Raw genomic sequence first — 22,759 nt, 5'->3', positions numbered from 1 at the left:
AGTTCCCCGGAAAAATTAACGAAGAAGAAGGTACATTTAAAAGAAATAGAGTGGTCTAACACGAATTAATGCAATTGACCTGTTTGTGTACCAGCTGTTGCGAAGGTCACGAGTAGGTATGAGTGTTTTCTCACTTGACGCTTTCGATAACGACGGCTCGTTAAGTGGGGTACTTTCCGGTATTCCGGAATGCTGAACAGGCATAGTGTGTAACTGTAAATATCTAGTAAATTGTTTACGAAGATACTATTTCTAGTTATTTTTATTAAAGGCGACTCGACCCTGCGCTATGCTCTGCTTTATATCCCTACTACTCTTTCCGTCCTGACTTACCTGACTTCCTAGATACCTAAAATCGGCCACTTCTTCTAATTTTCCGTCTGCTATCTTCAAATTCGCTCTTTCCCTAATTTTCCTTCCCTTATAACTGCATTTATCGTTATTACATGATAACGCACAGCCTGTTTTAAAATAATAATACAGTATAAATATTTGCTGCGAATAACTATATAAATATAGATGGCGCAGTACTGCTAGTTGTTTGATATTAAGTTTTGTGTACGGATTAAAGGGGGTTGTAGCATTTGAAAAATTTTTTGTAGATATTTATTTTTATTATGGTATCTGTTAGGTATTTTATTTATGTGGCGTTTTTACGCCTAGGGCTTTCTAAGGTATTAAATAAACACGTGAAATATTGCCTGTCCTTAATATTAAGGTTAATTCTGAAAAGAAATCTGTCAAGGGACACAAGAAAAATTACCTCCCCGGAAAAATATACATAGGTTCTGTGTCTGTATACCTGCCTGATACCTACATGAACAAACCTAGTTATCGGTTATATGGTGAGAAGTAGGCTGCTGTGGAGGAACAAGCGAACGAACGAACGAAGGAATGAACGAAAATAGAGCAAAGATAAGGAGCATCTTTGATTGATAACGCAATCTCATTGTAATAACTACGCCTGTCATCAATCAACCGTCTTTCATAGACGATGATGCGGTTGCTTTATTTAGCTTTGGCAGCTACTCGAACTACCTATAATGCTCGGTGCACTCTTCCACCTTGACAACCCCTCATTGTGTGCTTGTTCTTGCGCCCCTAACTTTTAACCTTTCGGGAACGAGATAAAAGTGAGAGGCAGATGATAAATAACGAGAGCGCCACACGCTCTCACTACAAGAATATAATGGATGACAAGACATTCATCACTGAAATGTCGCGGAGAGCAATCAAAATTAAGAAGGTCTCAGTCAGTCCTGTAGATTGCGACTCAAATCTACGGCTCGTTGTGTCGTGGTAATCGTTCGTTACTTCTTTCTCTTTCGTCATTTCTTTCTGTGACGGATCAGCCAACCACTTGTTTGAAACGCTAGTCGAACAGGAAACGAACGCGTTATCGACACTAAAAAGTCTCATTTAGGAGACTCGAAATATCAAAAGAAGAAAAATGGGAACAAGTACAAGTACAAGGAAGCTAAATAGTCCACAATAATCAGTTACATTATATAGGATCATTCTTCTTCTCATCGCCTTAATTAATATCAAAATGGTTTGCTGTTTTCTGAGACAAATATTCGTTTAAGGTAACTGTATCCTCTATAAATACAAGTTCGTAGACTGACCCATATATGGCTCTTCTAGTATCAAATCCATATGATTTTTAGTTAGTCCTAACCTTCAAAAGACATGTGTATAAATTTTACAGCTGTTGCACTATTAGTATCTGAGTTATAGCATTTTTAGTGAAAGAACTTTTGTTGTTTGAAAAAGAAAGTGCTGTTTCATCAAGACAATCCACCGTATCACAAATCAATGAAATCGACGGCAAAATTCAATAAATTCGGCTTCGAATTGTTTCCGCATCCACCGTACTCTCCAGATCTGGCCCCCAGCGACTTTTTTCTATTCTCAGACCTCAAGAGAGTGCTCGCTGGACCGAAATTTCGCGCCGATGAAGAGGTAATCGCCGAAACTGATGCCTATTAGACAAATCGTATTATAAAAATGGTATCGAAAAATTGTATGACCGCTATAATCGTTGTATCGCGTTCGAAGGGAACTATATTGAATAATAAAATCAAATTCTATCAAAAAAAATAATTTTTTCTATGCCAGTCTACGAACTTTTCAGCCCGCCTATGAGTTATAGAAATCTTTGTATATTACCTTCTTATATTTACGTAGGTAATATATTTTCGATTTCGTTTTGTTGTATTTTTGAATTGGCGATCAAAAACACATGTTTCTTAGAATATATATATATATATACATACCTACTATAAGGCATTTCTACCTTCAAACTGAAATTTAAAAGAATTCAATTCAATTCAATTGTAAAGACAGTCGTTCCAATGTCACTTAAAAATATAAAGCCTGTCAAAAAGATGAACAAATTGAAAGACGGTTGCTTTTATTTTCTTTGTAATACAATTCTTGACTGCAGTCGTTGAAGTGAACAGTGTAAGGATTGATAAACAAAACGTTATAATAAATGCTGCTCTTTCTGGAAGTTCCCACAAAAAAACCCCCTTCTCACCTTTGTTATCGTTTCATATTTAGGAAAACTGCTATCAGAATGCAGGAGTGCTTCGATTAATTTGTATAAGCGTTAATTTTAACACCATTCTATTTCCAATCTAGTATAGAGGATATTTTCGATTCTTTGGAGAAAAATGAGATTTTTCAATTTTACATTTAGATTCTGCGTCGAAAAATACTGCATATATCGTAAGTATTTTTTGATATCCTCTATACCATAAAATCAATTACTCAAACCTCGGAAACGAAATATAAGTTGTATTTTCTTATACATTCTTGTATTTTTGGTTTAGGATACTCTATCATTAATAATCATTTGAAACAAAGTTTGAGGGCGAGGACGTGGGCGATTTTTGCGGTCACTCCTAAACAATATATTTTTAGAAATTCAAAGTTCTCACAAAACTTCCAATCCTACTAAAACCCGAATTCCATGAATTGCCCTTAACTTTAAATCTTCCACAAGAATATAAAAAGAAATAGACACCTGCTTTATTTCACCAATCTATTTATAAGTTCTGACAACTACTTTAGGTACTAAGATGGATCCTATTTATTGTTCAAAACTGTTATTGCTCTATCTTGGTTTCCAATTTTATTATCATTTATATCCGACGACTCATGAAAAGGGTACTCATTTCATTCTAATTATGATTATAGAAAACGTAATAAATCATCATCTTCGTAAAGTTGTCAGTCCTAAGACTGGTTGGACACGCACCTCCACTCTTTGCTATCCTGAACTAATCTTTTCTTATCCCTAAACCTAGAACATCCAACATTATTAACTATTTGTGAATAGTAATCTAATCTAAATCTACCTTCTTAACTTCTGTTTCTGCTTCTAATATGTCTCTAACTAGCCTTCCATGTCTGAGAAGGTATCCTACTAATCTATCTCGCCTATTTTTTATTGGCTTCTCTGTTTTCCTATTCTCTCCAATACCTCTTCACTTCTAACCTAATTTTCTAAATCTATAAAGCTTTTAGACAACCAGGACGTGTCTGAGAATAAGTCTCTAACTAAGGATGACACCTTGGGGATCGAAACGCGTCTTAGGTTTCTAAACGTTTTGTGGAATTTCGAGTGTCTATGTNGTCTCTCGTTCAGAGACTGGATACGAAATGAGGATTTCTCTATGAGCGACTCGATTCTCTCGTTCAGAGACGCTAAACAGTTTTTTTTGACAGTCTCTCTCAGCGACACCAGAAAGACTCGATGAGAGACGGAGACTCGAGTCTCGCTTTCAGAGACTCTGAGAGACTGAACATTTTTATCGCGGGAATATGTCTCTGACTAGCCCTTCATACCTGAGAAGGTGTTCTACCAGCCTATCTCGCCTATTTCTTATTGACTTCCGTAGAATTCTCTGTTCTATTCCTTCCAATACCTCTTCACTTCTAACCTAATGTTCTAATTCTACAAAGCGTTTAGAGACCTAGGACGCGTCTCAGAGAATGAGTCTCTAACTGAGGATGGCACTTTGGGCACCGAAACCCTCTTAGGTCTCTAAACGTTTTGTAAAATTTCGAGTGTCTATGTTTTATTAGGAAGAAAATACTTCTTTTGCTAACTTTATTTAATCGTTTCGAATCGGCATAAGGTTTCACAATCAAATTTATCTTTCAGCAAAAGTTATTTGTGTTTTACCACCCTGGTGACACTTAATAGTGATGTATAATAAACAGAATATGTATAGTTAATAAGTTATCTTCGAAAATTGTAACGAATAATGTTGCAACCACCTTTATTTCTTAATGCCATGAAGTGAACCAACCGCCTTTTAGTATGCAGCGTTTTATCTTTAAATCGCCTCAATTAAATAACTTTGCTTTTAAGAAGACCATCAAGCAACGTGATCGTTCAAACTTCTTCATACTTTTCACTAAAGCTTGATGGTAAGTAGGTACCCAAAGTACATCCGCTTGGAATCTTCTTTAAAAGTAGTGAAATTATCGTAGCCATACTAAAATTGCATTTCCCCACTGAAACGCAAACTACGTAAAAATTAAAATGCAAATCGGCCCTTGCTCGAGTTTTAGGAGCGTTTTTAGGGCCATTTTTGAGCGATTCCCTTCGGGTGTTGGAAAACGCACATAAAACGGAGCTTACGGTTTACTCATAAACTGTAATCTAAATTAATGTCTCGCCTTTTTCAGACCTTGTTAAGTTTTATCAACAAAAGGGAAGCAAGCAAGTAAGAAAACGAATTCACGCAATCCTTTTCCAACAGCTTGCGACCGCTCGCCGCAAACTCGCTCGCTTCTTCGCTACTCAAACAATATTTCACGGCTGATTTTGGCAGCTATGTTTTCAGCCTTAATTTGTTCTCCGAATGCCCTTCACTCTTTCGCTTGTTTAACTTTCACAATACTTTCTAGATCCTTTTCCCAAAGAGGGTAAAATTCAGGCATTCAAATCGTATATCCTAACTGACTCTAAGCATAAATGTTTTCATATTAATGGCAAAATTTATTTATGCACTACAAATTATCTTAGATTAAAGAGAAAAAAACTGCTACTGTTGCCACGCCCTAGCCGAGAATAGAACTCGGGCCCTTTCGCTTTATGCACCAATGTTCTGAACACTAAATCACGAGAGGTGACAACAGCAACGACAAAACGTACTTATTATGGTATATTTCATAATAGTTTTGTTCTCATTGAAGATATGGATATAACGGATTGTAAAAAGTTTGAATTTTACTTTTTTAAAGAAGAAATTGGTAAATGTCTAGATGATGGCCCCCACCCCCGAAGGGCGTGGGGTTGGGTGGGATCGATAGAGGAGGTCTCCCCCACCATTGTACCATAAATAGTTCATGGCGGTCTCACCTCCATAAAAAGTTATGGGAGTTAGATGTGGGTGGGGGTAGGGGGGATCAAAAGAGGGTAGGGGGATCGAAAGAGGATGGTCACCTGAGTAAAACTCCATAAAAATTTTGCGGCGGTCTCACCCCCATAAAAAGTTATGGGGGTTAAAAGTTGATTATTTTGACAATTTACATACACTATAATTCAAATCAGGGATGTTACGGAGCTTCGACTCCGGTTCCGTTAAGTCGGAACTTCCGATTATTATTACACCTTCGTTTCCGACTTCGGCTCCGACACTTTTAAATCGAACGTTTTAATCGGAGGTCGAAGCATAACATAGCGGCGGTGCGGCGGCCTTTGTCGACTGTTATGAACAGGTTCATAGTATGAACTTCATACATGTCGCGCGGGGAATCCCCCCGACTTCCACTTCGTGCACTGAGCACTCTATCGTCAATTATTTTTTCATTGTTTGTGTTTTATTTTATAATTGAAAATTGAAATGAAAAGAAATTGACTAAATAATGTTTTATTTGTTCTTAAATAAAAATTCTCTCTCATGCCACCACTTCTGACCCTGCCGACTCTGATTCCGACTCCGATTCCGACTCCGATAAAGCAAATTTAAAAACTCCGACTCCGCCTTCGGTTCCGATAAAACTACCTCCGTTACATCCCTGATTCAAATAAAATTCAGTAAAATAATTATTTTCAAGCGGGTGGAGGTGGGGGATCGAAAGAGGGTGGTCACTTGAACGAAACCCAATAACATAACCTAACCTACCTTATTGATAAAGACATTTAAAGAATGTTTTATATAACTTTCTCAATATTTTTTTGTATTTTTCCATTAGTTTTACCTTTGAATATTGTTTAAGAATGACTATATAAATATTTACATGCCTAGAAATGTATAAAAATTGGCATATTTATTAACTTTGAACCCCTATAGCTTTTTATGGGGGTGAGACCGCCACGAACTTTTTATGGTACAGTGGCGGGGAGACCTCCTCCTTCGATTCCCCCCATCCCCAAACGCGAAGGGGCTGGGGGCCATCATCTAGACCTTTACCAAGAAATTAATTAGTGAATCCTTTATAGTCTGACCATAGCGACAACTTGAACAGTTCACTGATAATGTTAAACGTATCGTTCTGATTTTCAAGGGCGTTCTTTATCCCTCGTTTGCACTGTGAGAATTAGGAAAACTCTCTTGAAAAATATATTCCATAATAAGTAGGGAGTACATAAAGGAATTCTAACAAGCAGTTGCTTGTTTGTTTAAATATGTATTTGTAGTACGTAACGCGGCGCTCTAGGATCTCGTTGATCGTTGTTCGTATTCGGAACGTTGACAAGAGTAGAGGAGGCTAAGGACAATCGCGGGGATTTCCATGATTTATATGTCGCTATGTTCCAGAGACAACGTCGCCTTTGACAATATGCCTCTTTGTTCCAGACCCTCCGATTGTTTCGCTGCGCTTAGGAAGCACGCTCAATGCCGATGACATCAAGGAAGGGGACGATGTTTATTTCGAATGTCATGTCAAAGCTAATCCTCTTTGGAGACGACTCACATGGATTCATGACGTGAGTTTTTATTATTCTTTTTAATAAATAATTACTGCGATATAATACAAATACAGTCAAAACCGTTTACTACGACATCGTTTAGAACAACATATCGGTTATATTGACCAAAATCATAGGTCCCGGCTTAATTCTGNGGCGGAAGACGTCCTGAAAAATAACCCGATTCCCGATCAACTATCGGCAGAATTTGTGGGAGATAATTTCGGGAAAGCAACCTGATCGTTAACTTACCTGACTGCGAGCGAACCCAATATAATGCTAATACCAAATACGATCCCAATTCCGGTCCCTTCCTTTTATATATTTTAAACGATTAATTTCACGAACGGGGATTTTCCTTGAGTCAATATTTGTACAGTTTTACATCTGTTTATATTGGAAAAGGCAGACCAAATATTGACATAGTAACCAAGTCAATTTCGTAAATCTATAATAATTTGCGTTAATAGATACATATGTATGTACTATGTAAATTAGAGTGATTCAAATTTTCTAAATAAATAAGTAGGAGACTCATCCCAATTACCACTAACATAATTTTACTGAGCGGACACGTGTTTCGCCCACTTCAAACTCGGGCATTATCAAGGCGATACTGCTCAGTAAAATTATGTTATTGGTAATTGGGGTGAGTGTCCTATTTTATTTATTTATTAATTTACCACAGTCTCCTTGTTTCTATTTCAAATTTTAAAACGGTTTAATAGTTACAAGTACATATGAGAAGAACTCTAACTCAAGGAGTGCTGGTAATATGGGTATTTAGTGGTAAATCACTGGACTTGTTAGTTTTCCATAAGAATACCATACTAGACATTTTCATCTGGGTATATCTCGTGAACCAGAAAACTTACACAAACTAGACTAGGTCCATTGAAAAGAGTATACAATTTTCTATAAAATGGTCCCCAATGCATTTGTTTTTGTCAAGATAACACGTTAATGTATTAACTTTAGTTTAGGAATAGTTTTACGATTAAAAAAATGAACTTTATAATGAAAGCATCAAGGGTGGTTTCTATTAAATTTTTCGCTGTTTTATAACCGAATTAGGGAAAAACCTCATAGTGTCGTCATTTTGACACGCACCTCCGACAGTCAAATCAAATAGTTATTGGGTTTTATCTCATATCATAGGAGTGCTTACAATGTGATATTTTCATATTTCAGTTTCAGTTGCTTTATATTTAAAATATTCGTGTGCCGTTGAAGAAACGGCTTGGCAATATCCGATAGTATATGTTGTATCATAGAAAACTACGCCCTTAAAAGTATTCTTATGACTGGTACGATGATAAAACGCCTGCAGCGTCGTCGATGTAAAATCCGCTTTGCCTTGTCGACCGACCTCCCTTCTTTACTGCATATACATTCTGACTTATTATACGTATATATACAGGTATCTTCGTCTAGCGATGGAGCATAAAACATCTTCGTAATTTCTTCATAAAATATGGTTCAACTTTAAAGACTCCAATAACTGTATCGAATATTTATCACTTTAGGAAAGTGCTCTTCGATCTCCCATGCACAACACTAATAATAGGTCCACGCTTTAATAATAATTTATACTATTACATTCCGATAACAATCTTCATTGAGCGCACCGAATCATGAAAACAATGTTGAAGATGATAGATATAGTTGGCACATTCACAATTGGCGTAGTCCGCAATAAAACTGACTCATTTATTTTCTTCTTTCCTAACAGAACGCCTACTTTTTTTTTCACGACAGACGTTGTAGGGAATATCGTAAACTTAGAAAAAAGATGCCAGGTAGGAATTGCAGCGGGCACTAATAAAGAAATTTCAACATTCTCAGGAATTCAGGAAAGACGTTTATTTAAACATATAGTGTATTATATAAAGCCGACCCTAACAGAACGCCTACTTTTATTATTAATAGAGATTGAAACTAAATATTTTTTTGTTTCGAAATTGAAATCAAGGTATATTCACTGCCAAAAGTCAGTTAAAAATTTTCCATATTATTCGTTACGTGCTCAAATTCTACTTGACTGCTTCTCTTTCGTTTCTCCCTTTTTTATTATTAGTGGCCGCTGCAATTCCTACCTGGCATCTCTTTTCTATGTTTGCGATATTCCCCGCAACGTCTGTCGTTCTGTCAGTAACCGCTCGTCTAGTTAATAAGTTAAAATGCGACAGTTTTATTGCAGACTATGCCAATTTTTAACTTTTCAACTATAGGTCAGTACCCTTTGGGCAGTCATGATTAATTATTCATCGGGGAAGCTGTTCATTCAGCAATGAATTTTAAAGGGCGAAAATATTGGTCTTAAATACCTGTTTGCTTTCCAAGAGGGATGAACAACTGAACGATGTAACACTTGAGATTAAATAAATACGGCATCCATAAAGATTTTCCTCTGATACACACTCTGCCTATACGAACTAACATAAAAGGTTGGCAACATGTGGAGCAAAAATTCTTTATGGCTCAATAAAGTATATGGCAACGGCGAATGGATTTAAAGAACAACGCGAAAAATTGATAACAATGCGGATTTCGTCTTCTTCTCTCTCGCTACCTCATCCCGTCCCCGAACTCTGTAACTTTCGAGATCTGCCTTGTTTCGGTGTTCGAATGGTCATTTTAGGAAGTTTGACGGATATGAAAAATCCTCTTATCAGTAATATGCAGACAATGTATTGTGTGTTCATTCTTGTGCTGTTCAGAGTATATAGTCGCCTCGTTCGTTCCTATCTTGCTGCTGACTGGCGAAATTGGATCAAGCTTTGTTGCTCGACGAGAAAAAGAAAAGAATATTTTCGAGCATTTTGCAGACTACATTGTAATCAAGCATTGCATTATATTCGTTATCAAAGCAGTGCCTAGACTCAACCGCATAATTTTTCATTGCATCTTGGACTGGATTCACTGACGACAACGAGAATACGAATTTTATCATATATACTTAAATATGTGTGTATAATTTTTTATAATATCATCACAAACAAATATGCATAGAATATGTTTTTCGTCTCAGAAATATTATCTAAGCTAATAAAATAATTCGAAGTGGTCTGTATTCTGTCGAAACTGCCAAACGCGGATCGCGATTTCGATCTTTTTGGATCTCATCAGCGCGTCGCAGGAAGCTCCGACAGAACACAGACCAACTTTTACCTGCTGCCTAAAGCGCGTTTTAGAAAATACCACAAATGGCGCGGTAAACGCCATCTGTAGTACGATGCTACATTTTAGGATTACGTATGCTCCAACAAGGTCCATTTCAATATATGGATATCTACTTGCTGAAACGTTTACCGCGCCATTTGTGGTATTTTCTATTATCTAAGCTAGAAAAGCGGACCGTAACAAAAACCACAAAGGCATAAAAATAATGTCATCTTTATTGAATAGTTATCAGTCACCCTGTTCTGTTTCCATTTTGAAATCAAGATGATACGTTTAAAAAGCGTTTACAGAATAACTACCGGCGGCGGGTAATGCCATCTGTAGGAATTTGCTACTAGTTAGGGGCTCATTAATGTTTGACAAGCTTCTTTTTCCATTAAGGATATCATACATACTAGTCTAAGTGGTGGCCAAGAAATATTTAATTTCTATATTGCGTTGATAGTTTGCCATGCCTGTTCATCTATTTTATAGATGATTAAACCAAAATGTAGTATTTCATCAGCATTTCTTCTATCTATAGATGATTGGTTTATTTTATTGATTGTATAATACTGAAGTTTATATTAACTGCAATTAATATTAAAAAAATAATCACACATTCAATAATAGGTATTAAGTACTTAATAACGTCACCGGCTATTACGACTATCGGTTTTTACGACCAAAAATGAGTAGTCCCTTCGGTGTCGTTATAACAGATTTTGACTGTAATAGAAAAACGGACCTTTTACATGTATGTATAAGCTGGTTGTTTACAAAATTTTCACCTTAAAAAATTGTGGGACTTATCATAAGGAAGTAGAAGGGTTTTCACCCACTTGCAGAATATCTCACACATTTCACTCAAATAAATCTCAGACACAAAAATTTTAGTTCCTTTTTGTTCAGTTTTAATTAAAGAGTGGCTAGTCTCGCTCGTTTAGAGTGCGACATCGTACTTTTCTTCGAAAATTAGGAGTCGTCTTAGCCTGTAGGATGGCTTTAACTAATTTTCTGCTGCGTTTCACCGGGTTATTACATCCTCCAACGTTGTAGTGGTTATATTATCTCTGAACCAGCTCGTTAACCACTAAAAGTAATTGAAGTTGGAATTTCTCAACTTCAGCTTTCAAATTTTATCAACGTCTCCACAGTAATATCTACACGCTTGAATATTTAATTCGATCATAACAGTAAGATGTGCATAATTTATTCTAAATACGGCAATACAAAACGTGGCACTGTTTCATAATAAAAACTTTGTACATCAGATTCGGCTGTTTGGTGAATTTTAAGTGACTAGGTGCTTAATATTTTAGTTCAGAGAGAATTTTGTTGGATACTTTCATCTTAAGGTTGTTTGGGAGGTACGTCAAAATGCTACGAGACAAATAAAAATTTGGAAGAACGTTCCTCATTCAATTCTAAAACTCCTGTAAAAAATACAAATCGATTCACTAAACCGTTAAACGGTTATTGAAATTTTAAAAAATTGTAATTTTACACGTTATTTTATGGAGATTCGTNAGACAGAAGCCTATTTGTATCTCTTGGCAAATTTATTTAGAACTGATGGTTTAAATTCTTTAAAAGATCGTATATATTTTGAAGTTACAGAGTGAACAGGAATGTAGAAAAGTGTTCCGTCGGCTGAAATTATTTGTTGGAATCTAATTTTTGTCTTTCCCCGTAAAAAAGGGGACACGGAGCCGCAGTTAATCTTCGCCTGGGAACGGCGGAAGACGTCCTGAAAAATAACCCGATTCCCGATCAACTATCGGCAGAATTTGTGGGAGATAATTTCGGGAAAGCAACCTGATCGTTAACTTACCTGACTGCGAGCGAACCCAATATAATGCTAATACCAAATACGATCCCAATTCCGGTCCCTTCCTTTTATATATTTTAAACGATTAATTTCACGAACGGGGATTTTCCTTGAGTCAATATTTGTACAGTTTTACATCTGTTTATATTGGAAAAGGCAGACCAAATATTGACATAGTAACCAAGTCAATTTCGTAAATCTATAATAATTTGCGTTAATAGATACATATGTATGTACTATGTAAATTAGAGTGATTCAAATTTTCTAAATAAATAAGTAGGAGACTCATCCCAATTACCACTAACATAATTTTACTGAGCGGACACGTGTTTCGCCCACTTCAAACTCGGGCATTATCAAGGCGATACTGCTCAGTAAAATTATGTTATTGGTAATTGGGGTGAGTGTCCTATTTTATTTATTTATTAATTTACCACAGTCTCCTTGTTTCTATTTCAAATTTTAAAACGGTTTAATAGTTACAAGTACATATGAGAAGAACTCTAACTCAAGGAGTGCTGGTAATATGGGTATTTAGTGGTAAATCACTGGACTTGTTAGTTTTCCATAAGAATACCATACTAGACATTTTCATCTGGGTATATCTCGTGAACCAGAAAACTTACACAAACTAGACTAGGTCCATTGAAAAGAGTATACAATTTTCTATAAAATGGTCCCCAATGCATTTGTTTTTGTCAAGATAACACGTTAATGTATTAACTTTAGTTTAGGAATAGTTTTACGATTAAAAAAATGAACTTTATAATGAAAGCATCAAGGGTGGTTTCTATTAAATTTTTCGCTGTTTTATAACCGAATTAGGGAAAAACCTCATAGTGTCGTCATTTTGACACGCACCTCCGACAGTCAAATCAAATAGTTATTGGGTTTTATCTCATATCATAGGAGTGCTTACAATGTGATATTTTCATATTTCAGTTTCAGTTGCTTTATATTTAAAATATTCGTGTGCCGTTGAAGAAACGGCTTGGCAATATCCGATAGTATATGTTGTATCATAGAAAACTACGCCCTTAAAAGTATTCTTATGACTGGTACGATGATAAAACGCCTGCAGCGTCGTCGATGTAAAATCCGCTTTGCCTTGTCGACCGACCTCCCTTCTTTACTGCATATACATTCTGACTTATTATACGTATATATACAGGTATCTTCGTCTAGCGATGGAGCATAAAACATCTTCGTAATTTCTTCATAAAATATGGTTCAACTTTAAAGACTCCAATAACTGTATCGAATATTTATCACTTTAGGAAAGTGCTCTTCGATCTCCCATGCACAACACTAATAATAGGTCCACGCTTTAATAATAATTTATACTATTACATTCCGATAACAATCTTCATTGAGCGCACCGAATCATGAAAACAATGTTGAAGATGATAGATATAGTTGGCACATTCACAATTGGCGTAGTCCGCAATAAAACTGACTCATTTATTTTCTTCTTTCCTAACAGAACGCCTACTTTTTTTTTCACGACAGACGTTGTAGGGAATATCGTAAACTTAGAAAAAAGATGCCAGGTAGGAATTGCAGCGGGCACTAATAAAGAAATTTCAGCATTCTCAGGAATTTAGGAAAGACGTTTATTTAAACATATAGTGTATTATACAAAGCCGACCCTAACAGAACGCCTACTTTTAGTCACGACAGACGTTGTAGGGAATATCGTAAACTTAGAAAAGAAATGCCAGGTAGGAATTGCAGCGGGCACTAATAAAGAAATTTCAACATTCTCAGGAATTCAGGAAAGACGTTTATTTAAACATATAGTGTATTATATAAAGCCGACCCTAACAGAACGCCTACTTTTAGTCACGACAGACGTTGTAGGGAAAATCGTAAACATAGAAAAGAGATGCCAGGTAGGAATTGCAGCGGACACTAATAAATAAAAAGGAATAATTACACCGATTGATTTGTAACAGATAGAGATGCAGACAAGCAGGATTTTAGCATGTTGCCAGAATCTGACTTTAAAGAAACTGCAACATTCTCAGGAATTTAGGAAAGACGTTTATTTAAACATATAGTGTATTATACAAAGCCGACCCTAACAGAACGCCTACTTTTAGTCACGACAGACGTTGTAGGGAATATCGTAAACTTAGAAAAGAAATGCCAGGTAGGAATTGCAGCGGGCACTAATAAAGAAATTTCAACATTCTCAGGAATTCAGGAAAGACGTTTATTTAAACATATAGTGTATTATATAAAGCCGACCCTAACAGAACGCCTACTTTTAGTCACGACAGACGTTGTAGGGAAAATCGTAAACATAGAAAAGAGATGCCAGGTAGGAATTGCAGCGGACACTAATAAATAAAAAGGAATAATTACACCGATTGATTTGTAACAGATAGAGATGCAGACAAGCAGGATTTTAGCATGTTGCCAGAATCTGACTTTAAAGAAACTGCAACATTCTCAGGAATTTAGGAAAGTAAAAACGCTTATTTAAACATATAATCTATTATATAAAGTCGACCCTGATTTTTTATGGACCTAAGCAACCCCTAACCGCTACACCGCTTAATATTGTTCGGTTATCTCTTTTCACTTTGTCTGTACAAGCTATGAAGCATTTCCTAACCTAATAAGCGCGTGTTCAAAACGCAGCGATTTTAAATAGCAGCACAGACCAAAAAAAATAATGTTATATTCACATAAGATTGTTCCATCAATCTTATTAAGAATGATTTGCCAGTCTGATTCGTCGTCTTACGTTTTCTTCGCGCCTGAGCAAAAGTTTAATGCCGAAGCAGAGCTTTGAAAGCTTGTTGGAGAATCATAAGTTTGGTTTCGAATTACGCATTAGCTCCGGTTGAATACTCATTACTTCGAACAAAGAGTGTCTTAACTGTTATTTGAATCGCTATAATAGTGCAAATAGTTAGCGTCGGGCATTTGCCTCATTGGAAAACGCCGTTTACTGGAAATGTAAGGCCTTTTTGTTTACCAGTAGCACTCCCATTTTCTCTAACTTTATGCCGTGATGTTTGCTATTCGGAGCGCAGGAGAAGGAATGTGTTTAGTTTTAACTGTGTGCAGTGCATTGTTCGAAATTGTTAAAACTTGGAAACACTATCGGCCAAAGGAAGCTTTTAATATTCTTGTTTCATCTAGATACCTACGTTACCTACATAATACCTACCCAAAATAACTAAACAACGTTATTTGATTATATTGTGTACTAATATATATGTAGTGGACAAACTTAAATGTTTTTGGCATGTTAGAAAATTTTAAAGGTATCTCAAGAAACTGGTTATAAAAGACGTACAGTCAAAATCTGTTATAACGACACCGAAGGACTATTTATATTTTGTCGTAAAAACCAATAGTCGTAATAGCCGGTGACGTTCCTGTAACTTTCGAGATCTGCCTTGTTTCGGTGTTCGAATGGTCATTTTAGGAAGTTTGACGGATATGAAAAATCCTCTTATCAGTAATATGCAGACAATGTATTGTGTGTTCATTCTTGTGCTGTTCAGAGTATATAGTCGCCTCGTTCGTTCCTATCTTGCTGCTGACTGGCGAAATTGGATCAAGCTTTGTTGCTCGACGAGAAAAAGAAAAGAATATTTTCGAGCATTTTGCAGACTACATTGTAATCAAGCNCCTGCATATGAAATTGTTCATTAGAATAAAAAACAATTTTTCCTAATACACTGACAGCATTGAGACCATCATTCAAAGTTGGCACTGCAAATTGTTCTTCAGTCTCTTCCTGTTCTTCATTTTTCTCTTGAACTTCTTGTACAATATCATCTTCCGTAGCTGGTGCACAAATTGCAATAGAGTTATCTGCATCAATAAACTCATTAGGATCAGTAGCAGATATTCTGAGAATTACAATAGACCCTAAACTCGACACGTTTTTGTTTACTTTTGCGATCTTAACGGTCATTTACTGTACCAAATGTGGGTACTGTTACCTATTCAAATGTTTACAATAGAGCTGGTCGTTCTAACAGATATAATTCTCCGAAAATATCAGTTAAATGTAGTCGCTTAAAGCGATATGTCGTAATAAGCAATGTCGTAAAAACCAGTGTTTTTTATAAGGCGGTCTAACAGAATTAAGCCGGGACCTATGATTTTGGTCAATATAACCGGTATGTTGTTCTAAACGATGTCGTAGTAAACGGTTTTGACTGTATTTGAATCGCAGGGGAAAATATCTGTTTTCACTTACGTCAAAAAAAAAATAAGATGAAAGTAAATGTTTATTACGAAAACGCTGATTTTGTAATTTTATATTAGCTTATCACGCGTTTCGGACTCGCTCCATCCTCATCAGAAGTTTTAGACGAAACAAAGATCTCTTCTGCAATAAAAGCAATTCAATTTGAAATTGTTCTGAGCACTCTTATGCAAAGCGCCTGATAATTTGAGATAACAGAACCACTACAAAATTCTAATTATTTTCTGGACGTTTCCAAAGAGAATCCGATCTAAACGTTCCGTAATAAAAAAATTGCTTAACTTGAAAAACATTTCTCGTAATTAAAACTCAACAGTACATAATCGTCCCTCACAAAGGGAATTTCAGTCAAACACCAAACAAAATGTTCAACTACGAATGCCGTGATCCGTAACTTTATCTCTATTGTTTTCCCATTTAACCCAATTATCCGTCGTTTGTTTCATCAGTGCCTTTTTACGGATTATCCGCAACCTTTTTTTAAATAGAAATTGCGTAACTGTTTTTCGAGCAATTGGACATAATCAGCTACAGGAGGTAGATACTATTCCAAGCTGAATTATATATGTATGTTGATTGGTGATGACCGCATGACATTTTTATTTTATTTAAAAATCAGAGGAAAAGTCATACGTTTTGTATTATAAATAACCCATTTCTCAGTTTCTTATTCGAACTAGAAGCAGGTCTATAAAGTGATTTGGAAAACCGATTTAGGTAAAGTAATAAATTAAATTAAGCCGAAACCATAATTTTTTTATGGCGAATAGATCATTGAAATTTTATATCACGAGCCGTCGAATTTTGAAAACGGAAAATGTAATAAAATTACCATACTGATTGTTGGAAACAAAACTGTATAAAATATTGATTTATGCAAATAATAATTACATCAACAAATTGGTAAAACAATGTGGATGAATCGAACTGCATTTTATCATTGTGCCTAAACAGTACTGCCGCCGTTTTAACTTTTATAGCCCTGTTTTGTGCTAGATACATGGATTCTAATTACTAGTTTATTCAGGACATAAATTTAAAATTTTATTGCTTAATTAACTTTACATTGTTAACATATTCTTCAAATAATGGGTTTACGTTCATCGACTACCACGATTTGCTATCAATAAAATATCGGGAAAATAGATAATAAATTTGTGGGAAGCTTTCAAAAGCATATCAGTTCCTGTTATAACAGGCAACATGGTTTTATGTTTGGTTGTTTACAAGGTATATTGTGCTTTCGAAATACAACACGTATTATTATCTTCACATTATCTATGTTGCGATAGATAATAGAAGGAAAACAGAGGATAATCTGGCAGAGAGACTAGTCATTATAATAGGTCTGTGCATTATACAGTTTATCTCATTTAAACAATATGTACATTATACATCGAGTGGACCAAATAACTTTATATACAGAGTATAACAGAAATAAATGCAGAGAGCTTTGGATAGTCTAAACTAAATGCAATAAACAATCGCACGGTAGTTAAGGGCAATATTTAACAATCTGAAGCCGGTCCTGTGCGTGAATTGGCAACATAAGTGCCTACTTATTGCGTAGTGCGATAAAAGCTCATGGATGGAGAACGTAAACATTGCCGATAATCGAACATAAACAATTTAATGCTACAGATAATGTATTAGCACTATGTAAACGTGCGAACACAAAGGCAAGAAAAAATGTATGTGACGTTAGAATTAGTCGGTAAATGGGTATCATCTGGATAATTGTAATTTTATTAAGACATATTTTCACACTGCCATTGGGGTATTGCGGGTAAATAACTTACCAAAAACTTAAATAAGTCTCCACCGAAAACAGTTCTTGAAATCATGAAGGATGTACGAATTCAAAATGTCGTTGTCAAAATTTGCCTGTAAACAATACCTTATTGAAAAAATTATGCTAAATCCACTCGCGGCTGAAAATCACTTTCAATCAAGGCTCACTCGCTGCAAATGATAAGGATACAGCAACTGCTACTTTCTAGCGTTCTCTGCTATTCGGCGTGCAATATCTTTGGGATTGTTGTATTGCTGAATTAATTTACTAAACTGCAAATCGGTTGACTCATACAAGTTTTTTTCTTTGTTTGTATTAGATACTGCGTATGACATCGATTTAATAAAATAATTCTGCATTTAGATTTATTATTACGAATGTCCTATGCTCACACTGAAGAGAAGATTCCGCGATATAGTGTACTCCCTAAGCTCCGTTTACGATATCCGTAAACGAGATAGAGATTATGTCACGAATATTTCATAATATTCACGAATCCGACTAATCTAGAGCTATAAAGTGACTGCAGCTTATGATCTTCATAATAAAAGACAAGATAAAGTCCGGATGATAAACAGCAACCTTTTAAATGTTTACCTATTTTAGAGAAGCTTACCCATTAGAGTCGTGTCGCAAAATAAATGTTCGCGAAAGACCTGCTTGTATAATTAAGCTTTATGGACGGTTTATCTTTCTAAAGAGCTTTAAGATTAAAAAAAAATGACACAGAGTTTTCGTAATAACTTTAATTTAACGCTTCAAAGTACTCTTCTTCGCCTTGTAATCAAGACATTTTCTTAGATTACCGACTTTATGCAGCAACTTCGTCCCCTAAAATTATTTTACTATTATTTCACATTAATTTTGATCTATGCAAAGACGTATGGTGTAACACATAGTTGTGTATCTCGTATTGTATAATAGTTTGGGTATTGGGATCCGTCAAATGGGCATACACCATCTGGTGGCAAAATTTATAACTCGAATGAAGGAAAAATTTACATAGGAACTGTGCACGCAAATTGTAAAATTGTTTATTAAAATAATAAAACACGTTAAAAAAGTAAAAAGTCTTTTCATGATGGAGTCGACGAAGTTTTCTTCTAAAGTTAAATCAAATAAAAAGTTAATATGTTCAGTGAAAAGCTGCAATAGCACTTCAGACATAGATCTTCACTCTTCACCTACATTAACTACTTTCCAATAAAAACTAACCGTTTTATATATGTAAAAAGTATATTCGGAAAATTAGAGAAAAAAGTAAACTAATAGAAGCTTGGATGAAAGCAGTAGGTATCGAAGAAGTGAATTCCGGAATAAAAATTTGTTCCCGTCATTTTAATGCACATGATTATATTTCAGCAAGTATTTACCATCAGTCATAACCTTAATATTTAAAACTAGAATCATACTAAAATTATAAAGTGTAAAATTATTTATTCCTGTGTAATTGATTTAACACAATTCTAATGATACGATATAAGTATTTTGAGGTTAAGAATCTACCTGCTGCAATACAACAAAGTTGCAATAATGTATTTGCAACGTTCTCTTAAATCGGCTTTGCACGTGCAAGTCATTGATATGATATTGCTTAAATTATCCAGAATCACCTCACCAATTATATAACGTGAATCACTTTTTAAATCCGAAGTTTGTAAAAAGTAGGCAGTAAACTTGACGGAATTTGAAGGCTAGCTTTCGGATTTCTTATTTTCGAATTTTATAATGTGATCGGCATTAAAGACACGCTCACCTTCAACGAAATTTCCTTTCCGAGGCTTTGTGTCAACCCAATCACATATTGTGTCAATACTTATCACTTTATCGTAATTTAAAAACTGGGAAATTGCACGGTACACTATAGGAACTACGATAAATTTTCCCTAATCGGCGCCATGTTTTTAGGCTCCTTCCATTTGACGGATCCCAATACTAATCCAAATAAATCACTTTGTTATCGTTGTTTGTGAAAAGTTTTAAATTTTAAACGATAGTTACTACAATAATTATCCTTGTATTAGCGATCCGATTGTTTTTCTTTTATACCTGATACTAAAAACAATGTACACAATTTGCTTTCTTAATTTGATTCGGTATGAAATTTATTCTTTTTTTCCTTAAACCTTTTAAATCTTTTGTAATGAGAAGGTTGAAGGATCCCTGACTATTTCGCGGTAAATCCATCGGAATTCTTCTGCAATGCCGCCTACGACGGAAACGTCCGTCGCGTCGGCGGTGATAGGAGACACCGGGGAGTCGTGAATAAATAAGCAATTCTGTTTGCAAAGACGGAAACAGTGTAGTATTTCAACTAGCATCAGTACTGGCAACTGTGGAAAAACCAATTAATGACGATCCTTTTTGTTCCAGGGCGTAATTCTCAATCAAAATGTATCGGCCCGAATAATCCGGAGCAATCAAAGTTTGGTGCTCCAGAAAGTTACAAGGCAAAGCGCTGGAAAGTACTTGTGCTCTGCAGTGAATAGCGAGGGTGAAACTTTAAGCAACGAACTCGACTTCAGGGTTCAATGTAAGTATTATTGAATTTTGACAGTTCCATTACGCTCTTTCCTGTAAGGTTTGATTAAAAATCCGCGTGGCTAAAAATAGGGAATCCATTCTAAAGTTGCCACATTTCACACTCGTCTAATTGTTTATGAAAGTTAAAATTAACAAATAAATAATTTCAAAGTATTGACGATCGACCAGCTGGGTATTTATACAGAATAAATATGAAATATTCTGAAACGCACTGTTAAGACAGCAGGTAAAAGTTGGTCTGTGTTCTGTCGGAGCTGCCTGAGACGAGCTGATGAGATCCAAAAAGATCGAAATCGCGATCCGCGTCTGGCAGTTTCGACAGAATACAGACCACTTCGAATTATTTTATTCGATTAAGCTAACGTGCCTATCACGTTGAGTTTGGCTACGCCGGGATTCGTTTTCAGCAAGTAGATATCCACACAAGTGGACCTTGTTGAAAAATACGTAATCCTAAAATGTAGCATCGTGCTACAGATGGCGTTCACTGTGCCGTTTGTAGTATTTTCTGAAATGCAATTTTATTAAGGAGAAACAACTGTTGGTAAATATTACGTGAATTTATACGTACTACTACATGGAAATGATCCAAAACCACGTTTTCATTAGCAGAAATCGTTACCATTATGTGGCTTCAGCAGAGTATTTGATAAAAGTGAAGTAACTTTATTTTTCTAAGAATGAAAGGCAGAATAAAATCGGTTTTATTAACTTTTTTGTGATTGTGATGCCATTCACTTTATTGAACATTCCATAAATTTTAAGACCGTGCTCAAGGCTTTTTTCTTCATTTATAGGAAAAACAAAAACAATCGTGTTTTTTTTTTATTTTATTTTTCGAACATGATGAAATCTTCTTAAGTCTTCTATTAACTTCTGGGAATTTGAAATGAAATGAAAAACGGCCTACTCTAAATCTTATGTAGATAAAAAAACGTCAACCATTGGACGAGGTTTGAAGAGATAATAGCATCAGATTCCTCTTATTGTGTGTATTTCGTTAAAAATTAAAACACGTAAAAAAAATTGTTCCTCCTGAACTTATATTGTATGGCAATATTACTGGTGGGCGGGAAAATATGATTTCCACCGTCGATTTACAAATAATAAGACAATTTCGAATAGAATATGATTAGTGGAAACAAATTAAAGTCCCTTCATTAGCAGACATATAATTACTGATATATTAAAGAAACCTGCTATTAGTTGGTTGAGTTTGGTAGATCTACCTTATAATTATATTGGAATCACTTATTCTTTACCTGTGGTATTGTTCACGTTACCATGATAATGTCGTAATGGAGAATTGGAGACTGTATACAAAAAAAAAGCATTCGATAAGAAATGGAAGTCGAATAAATCATATTTTAACCTTCAATTATAGGTAAAATAATTCAAATTTAACTTGCTTATTGTATATTCATATATTGTATATTCATACGTGGAAAAGGTAAGTACAGGTCGGACGGAGGAAGCTGGCGGAAATTTTAAAATGGCGTGGATGCGCGGTGGCAAAAGTAGGCAGTTTTAGGTATAACGATTGCAGCCCCCTCTCTTCAATATTCCTATTAGTGGCGTAGATTAAATGTTTAAAAGCAGGGATCAATTATCAAAATTAAATCAAAAAATTAACTTATTCGGTTGGTTTTCTTGTTGTTGTAGATATTTAAAGTTGTCAGTAAGTCAGTTACTTGGGTTCGATTCCCGGCGAGGGCGCGACGGTAATAACAATTTTTTCTCATTAATTTTAGGTTATTTATAGGGGTAATGCCTAGTTCTCTTCCATATACCTGTTTTTAATTAGGGTTAAAATTTTCGGTATGTCGAATTCCCTCCTAATTATACATCAATTGCCTTTCAACGGCGGCGGACCTTGAGTGCTAATTGCCACTATAAAGTCATAAAGAGTTGTTTAAATAATACAGTCTCACATCACATATTAATCTTAATATTATTCATATATTATAGACACCACAATAACAATAATAATTTTATCAGACTACCCTTCTATTGGTCAAATACAAGACAAACTAAAACTAATAAAGTTTTTCTGGATAATTGCATCAAAAAGCTAGACTCACACGAATTTTCAAACATTTGTTAAGGTAGTAAAACGTTTTAAAATTAAATAAACATTTCATAACTGATATGTGTTTTCTTTTTGGAATGATTTTATCTTTAATTTATTGAAGTATTGAAGTGCACTATAAATATATATTTATTTTCGTTAAATAAAATCGGTAAATAGTCGTTTACATAATTATC

General features: G+C 35.2%; 1 protein-coding gene across 1 annotated transcript in view; it reads left to right on the top strand.

The window, feature by feature from the left end:
- Positions 1–22,759, top strand: part of LOC108745002 (hemicentin-1) — a 149,006-nt gene that overhangs the window by 108,531 nt on the left and 17,716 nt on the right. Inside the window, exons 7-8 of the mRNA XM_025977189.1 lie at positions 6,819–6,949; positions 20,324–20,483. Of these exons, the coding sequence (XP_025832974.1) occupies positions 6,819–6,949; positions 20,324–20,483 (291 nt within the window). The remainder of the gene's footprint in view (positions 1–6,818; positions 6,950–20,323; positions 20,484–22,759) is intronic.

The sequence above is a fragment of the Agrilus planipennis genome, unplaced genomic scaffold (genome assembly GCF_000699045.2).
Source record: "Agrilus planipennis isolate EAB-ADULT unplaced genomic scaffold, Apla_2.0 scaffold39, whole genome shotgun sequence".
Lineage (NCBI taxonomy): Eukaryota > Metazoa > Arthropoda > Insecta > Coleoptera > Buprestidae > Agrilus > Agrilus planipennis.
The sequence above is the reverse complement of the archived record's forward strand: the minus strand, read 5'-3'. Positions and strand labels throughout refer to the sequence as shown.